Genomic DNA, 7,829 nt, shown 5'->3' with positions numbered 1-7,829 from the left:
TTGATTATCAACGATAATAGATCATTTACTTTCCATCAGAGGCCTTCTAGATAGGAAGCCCTGCAAGTTGTTAGCAATGTGCACGAATCACTAAAGTTAACCCCCCAAGTGAAACTTGGAACACTTACTAAATTGGATTCGAAACATACATAGTAAAGGGTGCTTTTCTTTTGTAACCATTTTTTATACTTTATGTATTTTTTGGAGTTTTTTACATGTATACCCTCCTAAATATATGAAATTGCATGAATACCCTCATAAAATTATATTTGCATGCATATCCTTCTTTTTCTTTTTTGCATATGTATCCATACCATTTAACTTCGTTAAAAAATAAACAGCTTAAAACTAAAATGACTAAAATATCCTTATGCATAAATATGCAAAAAAAATTATAAGGGTATATACACAAATAGCAACTTTACGAGGGTATTCATGCAGTTTCTCATATTTAGAAGAGTGTACATTCAAAAAAATTATTAAAAAAAAGATCAAAATCCGGCTGAAACTTGTTAAGTCTTTTATGATTCAATTGGATCGACAAGTCAAAAAAAGATTGGGCCACATTATCAAATTTTTTTTTTAAGATCATGATTCGGTCAAGTTGGAATATGAGGTGATCATTTTGGTAATGTTATTTGCATGTATATCCTTAGAAAGTTTTCTTTTTGCTCATCTACCTATAAGGGTATTTCAGTCATTTTAAATTAAAATCATTTATTTTTTAATGACATTAGGTGGTATGGGTACATATATAAAAAAGAAAGAAAAGATGGGTATACATACAAAATAAGTTTTTATGAGGGAATACGTGCAAATAGAAATTTTATGAGGGTATTCATATAATTTTGTATATTTTGAGGGCTATACATGTAAAAAAATTCTTTTCTTTGGTGCCCCCTTTTTTCTATAGAAGAAATATTTGATAACTTTATTAATGGCTACACTTGATGCCACAACTAATGCTTTCTTTCTTTTTGTTTTGAATGAATCTTTTCCTTTACATGCTCTTCTACTAACTTGATGTGGAGCAAAGTTTACATTCTGTATCTTCCTCCCTCTCAACCTCTCCACCTCTTGCACACATTTGGTCAATAATTCATTAATTGTCTTTATTGTGTATATTATAGGAGACCTTAAAGATATCATACTCAGATAGAAGAAAAATGAGAATTAAGTGGACTAAAAATGCATCAGATGTGAAAATCTTAATAACATTTGACTGCGTTGCAATATCCCTCATTTCAATAATGTATTTTTTTTGCTGAAAATAGGTATTTCATATATTACGAGTACGGATACACCTAAGAAAATCAATAAACAACATATCTCGAAGTGCCCTATGTAACTCCCTCTCCCCGACCTATAGGGTGCCTCTTGAGTGGCTTGTCACATATGCAGTTACCCAGTCTGCCGCCCCATTGGCTTCTCGATATATATGCTGAGCCTAAAAGGCCACACCATCTCCAACCATCGCCCAAATGTCTCGAAGAAGGGGGTGTCCTTCTCCGCCGCCGCACAGGCCCCTTTGGACCCAGCCGATCACAGTAGCAGAGTCGCTCTCCAGTATGATCGAGTTAGCCTGAAGCACTCGCTGCGCATGACACAAACCTGCCCAAGCCATCCGCAACTCTACTCCAGGAACCGAGGTATCCAAGATTTGACAACCACCAGCGGCCACCACCCAAGAGTTCGGGCCCCTGATAGACAAAGCAGCGCATCCTAAGTATTATTCTTTCTTCCATTCCAAAAATAATTATTGACTGAGAAAAAAAAAATTCCTTAAATTGTTATCTATAATTGTGAAAATTGATACCGCAAATAATACATGTTATCATCAAATAATGACACTAAATAATAATTAGACTTTATCCAAAGTAAATTATTTTTTTTATACTTAACTTTAGTAGGCAACTAGGTGCACCATTATATTCCTCCCCTCCAGACCTCTCTTCTTCCACCTGGCCTTGCCGGCTCTCCGGGCTTTGTTGGCTGCCGATCCACTTGACATCAAGCAATCTTTCATCCCTGTTGCATTATCGCTCATCCTCGCTCTCCCTCTCTTCTCTTTCCGTGCCGTTCAGTCGCCTCTTCATTCAACATCGAGCTTTCCCTCCGCCCGTTTTTTTTTTTTTTCTTTTTCCTTTTTTTTTCCCCTGTCCCTCCTAAAACTAAAATTTTTAAAAAATGATCTTTGAATTTGACTAAAATGACCTCAAACCAGCGTCGATAGCTGAAGTCCAAGAATTTCTCTACCGCCACTGGGTCCCACAAAATTAGTGCAAGCCTGGCAGCTGGACACTCCACGTGGAACACTGTTCGCTGCTCCGTCAAGAACAGCAGACTCGCAAAGAATCCCTGAAGACGCCGCTAGAAACTCGTATAATTCCACGTGTCCCTCCCTTCAAGTCACCACGTGTCCACTTCGCACCAGCGGCTTGCCTGGGTTCGTCTCGAACCTTCGCCACTCCTCTCGCTCCTTTCCTTCTCCTCCAACCTTATTCCCTCCCTCTCCACGATAAAACCCAATGCCTAACCCTAAGCCTCCGCAACGAACGAACGAAGAGAGAAACCCTAGTTCCAATTGCAAACCCTAGCTCTTGCTGCGTTCTTCTCGGGTTCTCTTGGTGTGTGGAGAGTTCGGTGATCGCCGGAGGGGAGGGATGTGGAACCACCCGCCATATTGGAAGGACAGGGACGTGGAATCCGGTCCCCAGGCACTGTACCCGACGATGCTGGAGAGCCCGGAGCTCCGGTGGGCGTTCATCCGGAAGATCTACGCCATCCTGACCGTCCAGATGCTGCTCACCGTCGCAGTCGCCGCCGTCGTCGTCTCTGTTCGCCCCATCTCCCACTTCTTTGTCTCCTCCGGAGCCGGCCTCGGCCTCTATATCTTTCTTATTATTCTCCCGTTCATCGGTACTCCCCTTCTTTTCCTTTTCTTCTTTCCTTAATTTCTTGAAGTTTGGAGAATTTTATGGATTTTTAGATTTTTCTTGAAACTTTCTGTTGGAAACCCGTAGGAGGATATCTAGCTTATCTTGGGTTGATGACTTCGAAGTTCTTTTTTAGGGTTTTTTTTTTTGTACTCTCCCTTTTAAAAGAATCTCATTTGCTCATAAAAATCCAATTTTCCCATTCTTTCTTGAATTTTGGCTTCTTTTCTTGTAAATTTATGATTTTTCGGAATTTCTTGTGTTATCAATGTGCTATACTTGCTATATTGTCTTAAAAAATGAAACTTTAAGGGCTTAACTTTCAAGAATTTAAGTTCTCTTTTTTTAAAATTGTCATTTTCCTCAAACAAACAAAAAATCCAATGTAATTTTACAGAATCTCTTATGCAATCAGCGTGATATTCTTTAATTCTTGATATCCTGACTTCGAATGATATTTTTACGTTTCTTTTTAACTTTTTTTCCCATGAGTGTTGGTTTCTTTTCTTCTAAAATTTTAGATTTCTTTAAGTATCTAAATGTCCAATCTATCTTATTTTTTTTCCCAGTATTGTGCCCTCTGTATTACTACTATCAGACGCACCCGGTGAATTATCTACTCCTTGGAGTTTTTACAGTGTCTCTTAGCTTTGTAGTAGGATTGACGTGCGCCTTCACAAGCGGTAAGATTCTTTTTTATTGTTTCCTTTCCTTTAGAAAAGTTAACGAGAAGGAACTAATTCTTTTGTTTATTATATGTTTTCAACAACAATAGTCTTACCAGATGCCATTCTTTAACTCAAAGCATGGTTGGTAGATAATACTAACTGTTGCAATGGAACTAGAAGGATGTTACCTTATCTTATTAGTCCTAACGAGTCAGTATAAAGCCCTTGTTCAGAGACATTAAAAGGACTTCATTTTTATTTTTGGATATTGACAGAGGCAAGTAACATGAGCATTTATACTTGTTTAGGAGAAAAATGACCCAATGTGAAAGTTGATAGTTCTATGGGACAAGTGAGGGCATAATCTATGAGCTATTCCTCTTTAGTTTATAGCTGTAACATAAGGATCAAAATTTTGGAAGAAACTAGAGATTATCCTGCTTTCAGGGTCTTGAAAGATGTTCTTTTTGTTTGTATTTAGGTCTTAAATGCTATGTGAAATAGTGGATTATGGGCATTTTTTTCCTTTTTTTTTCTTTTAGGGAGAAAAGGAGGAAGGAAAACCCTGTTCCTTAATTCATGAAAAGAGAGATTACAAGGACATGGTCAACATATTGCATCAGAAACTGATCTATGATCTGAAAGAATGGAATATTCTTAAATCAGACACAGTTATAACCAATCTGTTTATAACTGGAGCTACACAAGGTTTTCCATTTTACTTTGTGTGAGTAGTAGTAGTATAAATGTTTCTTTCATGGCATCTTTGGCACAATGTTTTATTCTTGTGACCGTTGACGCTGGAGTTTTGATAGAAAAGAATCATAAACACCAGACTACAATTTGTGGACTAATCAAGAAAAAGCGCTTATACATCTGATTTAGTATAAAATTTCTTGTTTTCTTATACAAGCATAAGAATTTGCAACCTGGCTGGTACTGCCCATAATCTCGAAAAACTAAGGATCTTTAATTGGCACAACAGGAAAGGTTATTCTTGAGTCTGTTATCCTTACGGCGGTGGTCGTCGTGAGTCTCACTTTGTACACCTTTTGGGCGGCGAGGAGAGGCCATGACTTCAGCTTCCTTGGGCCTTTCCTGTTTGCTGCAGTGATGATCTTGATCGTATTTGCCCTCATCCAGGTAACTAGAGCATTTTCCATTTCACAAAAAAGCTTAATTCCCTGAGTGTCGTCAGAAGTTTGTTTTGGGTTTTCCAGTTTAAAGATATTGATTCTTCTGCCTTACTTCCTCAGATCCTGTTTCCATTGGGGAGGATCTCAGTCATGATCTATGGAGGACTGGCTGCGATTATCTTCTGTGGATACATCATCTATGATACTGATAACTTGATAAAACGCTACTCCTATGATCAATATATTTGGGCTGCTGTTGCTCTGTACATCGACATCATCAACCTGTTCCTTTCTTTGCTCACTCTTTTCAGAGCGGCTGAAAGTTGAAGCATGGGATTACCATGAGAATTCCATGACAAATTTGTGGAACTCTAGTATCATGTTTATAAAACCTTCTGTCCCCCCCCCCCCCCCCCCAAAAAAAAAAGCTTGATGCAATCTTATTCCGTGGGGGCTCTCTCTTTCCGGGCTTACTCTCACTAACGTTTGTGACAAACTATCTTTATGCAGTCATAATATTAGGGATGCATATTTTTAATCATAATTGTTGAAGTATTTGGTTAGAGTTTATCTACAAGAAAACTTAAAAAAGAACAAACCTGTTAATCTGTCTCTGTAAAAGCTTTAAAATTGATGAAAATTATAGGCTAAAAAATAGGTTAGACCAGAAATTCTTATTATCAAAATATTGTCATTTTTTTATTAAAAAAATTAATTTAGGTATAATTATATTTAGTGGGTAGTTATCTATCATCTAAAGTTTGCACTATATGGGCCATATGTACGCATGTCTAATAAGGTTTTTTAAATATATGTCGGGTGAGATAATTTTAATGTCAGACTTTTTGCCTTTTATCATCCTTCCTCTTTTGTGTATCGAGCGCTCGTGACCTTGCATGCCTTATTAGTCTACAATTCCATTTGGAGTTGTAGACTAGCATCTAATAAGCTCTAGTTGGGAGGCAAAGAGCAAATTTTGAATGATTTTGAGGTGTTCAGTAAAAGTTTTCCATACAATTTTTAACCATATTTGGCAACCAAAAATCTTTACTAGAACAAAGCTCTAAAGGTGGTAAGTCTGGTGGTAAGGGACTTGGACTCCAACTGATTTGTCTAGGTTCAAAATATACGGGCGTCAATTAAATTAGAAGATTGTACGTCCTACGTTCGGATGGTTCTATGTGGATATGTTTTTTTTGCATCACTATTGAGATGGTGCTGGAGTGATGTATTCATACGTGGATAGCTAGTGAGATTTTTCACGAGTTAGGGAAGGTATGCGAAAATTTGCGACCCACATCGAATATTTTTTGATGAAAAGGGGGCTCATGAGGATTGCTATGCAGGTGGAGTTCTGCCTCTTTTCTCTCCTTTCTATTTTTTTTAAAAAACTCTAATTAAGAAAATAAAAATAGAGAAAGATGAGGATACCGCCGAGGTGGGAAAGCTGTTATTTGTCGACAAGACAGGCAGCTAGGGGTGGCAATCGGATCGGGTCAGGCATAAACAGGTCGGGTCAAATACAGGTCGGGTCAGAAAACTATAAATCTGAATCCGACCTGTTTATTAAACGGGTCAGGAATTGCAAACCTGAACCTGATCTGTTTATTAAACAGGTAACCCGACCCGACCCGACCCGTTTAACCTGTTTAATAAACTGGTAATCTGTTTACCCAACCCGACCCGACCTGTTTAACATGTTTGCCCAACCTGACTCGTTTAACCTGTTTAGACCTGTTTAATCTGTCCAACCCAACCTGTTTAACCTGCCCAACCCGACCTGTTTAGACCTATTTAGATCCGTTTAACCTGTTTAGACCTGTTTAACCTGTTTAACCCGTGTAACCTGTTTAACCCGTTTAACCTGTTTAGACCTGTTTAACCTGCCCAACAGTTAAACGGGTTAAACGGTTTAAATGGGTCAGACATCTAAAACCCGTATCCGACCCAATTAATAAACAGGTTAAACGGGTCGACCTGTTTACGACCCGAACCTGTTTAGGCCAAATCCAAACCTGTTTATGGCGGGTCGAACACGGGTCGAGTTGGCGAGTCGGGTCATATTTTGCCACCGCTACAGGCAGCCGTTATTCGTACCTTTTCCATATTGATTTTGATCGGGATGCGCTGGATAAAATTAGATGATATGGGGTGGATCGATGGAAAGAAACAGCTATAAAAGTTATTTTTGGCATAAAAATTAATTTTTTTATCCTAAAAAAATTTATGACGAATTATATATATTGTGATCGAATTTGAGGTGAATTTTACTATTATCTATATTGATGGTGCCGATAGCATGTACATCGCTCCGGACGACGGTTGGGGGAGGTAGTGGTAAATAAATATAATTATTTATTTATAAAAATATTAAAGGTAAGGATGTCTTATTTTTATTTTTAAAAAATAATAATAATAGCTTTTAAAAATAAAATATAAAACAATAATATTGTACATATATTTTTATCTCAATTTTTATAATTTTATTTTTTAAAAAATAAAAATAAAAAATAAATGTGTTGCCAAATAGGCTGTTAGGTTTTCTCGTAGTCTCTCTAAGCTATTAAGTTTCCATCTCAATCGCAAAGAAGTTAGACATGGATGACAATTCGTTGCACCTTTCATCTGAGCTCACAATCAAAAATCTTGTGTTTTAAGACTTGAAGGGTACGTTTGGTTCACGAAAAAAAGGAGGAAAAGTGTGGTTAATGAAAAAGTAATAAGGTAGCTCTTGTTTGATTGGAGAGAGATAAAAAAGTTGTATTTTTATGAAAATATGATTTCCATGTTTTAGAAAAAAGTATTTTTCATGAGAAAAATAAAAAAATTATTCTTACGTGAGCCTAAAATTATTTTATTTTTTTATAAAAATTTTAGCATTAAAAAAGCATTAAAGATCTAATTTTTATTAAGAGTATAATAGAAATTATATATAATTTTTTCAGAAAAATGTATGGTCAACCAAATCTAAGCACTCTGAAAATCTACCATTTTTTCGTTGTCAATTAAATATGTCAAATATATTTTTTTAGATTTTTTTTAAAAATATTTTTAAAAAAATTATATTTTTAAAATATATTTTTTACGGA

The 7,829-nt window shown here is 36.6% G+C and overlaps 1 protein-coding gene across 1 annotated transcript; it reads left to right on the top strand.

Annotated features, from left to right (window-relative positions):
* Positions 1-2,502: 2,502 nt before the first annotated feature.
* Positions 2,503-5,295, top strand: LOC103695967 (protein LIFEGUARD 2-like). The gene is made up of 4 exons (XM_008777427.4): positions 2,503-2,919; positions 3,506-3,619; positions 4,590-4,747; positions 4,861-5,295. Exons 1-4 carry the CDS (start codon positions 2,664-2,666, stop codon positions 5,065-5,067), a joined length of 735 nt encoding a protein of 244 aa, XP_008775649.1. The 5' UTR covers positions 2,503-2,663; the 3' UTR covers positions 5,068-5,295.
* Positions 5,296-7,829: the final 2,534 nt, after the last annotated feature.

Source organism: Phoenix dactylifera, unplaced genomic scaffold, assembly GCF_009389715.1.
Source record: "Phoenix dactylifera cultivar Barhee BC4 unplaced genomic scaffold, palm_55x_up_171113_PBpolish2nd_filt_p 001283F, whole genome shotgun sequence".
Classification (NCBI taxonomy): Eukaryota; Viridiplantae; Streptophyta; class Magnoliopsida; order Arecales; family Arecaceae; genus Phoenix; species Phoenix dactylifera.
This window is presented reverse-complemented; position numbering and strand designations above follow the sequence as displayed.

What these genes read in the sequence shown, in the direction of transcription:
- LOC103695967 (XM_008777427.4), top strand. Translation starts at nt 2,664, where the DNA reads ATGTGGAACCACCCGCCATATTGGAAGGACAGGGACGTGGAATCCGGT. An exon ending in TATTATTCTCCCGTTCATCG is followed by an intron (nt 2,920 to 3,505) that starts GTACTCCCCTTC and finishes TTTTTTTCCCAG; the next exon opens with TATTGTGCCCTCTGTATTAC. An exon ending in TCGTATTTGCCCTCATCCAG is followed by an intron (nt 4,748 to 4,860) that starts GTAACTAGAGCA and finishes TTACTTCCTCAG; the next exon opens with ATCCTGTTTCCATTGGGGAG.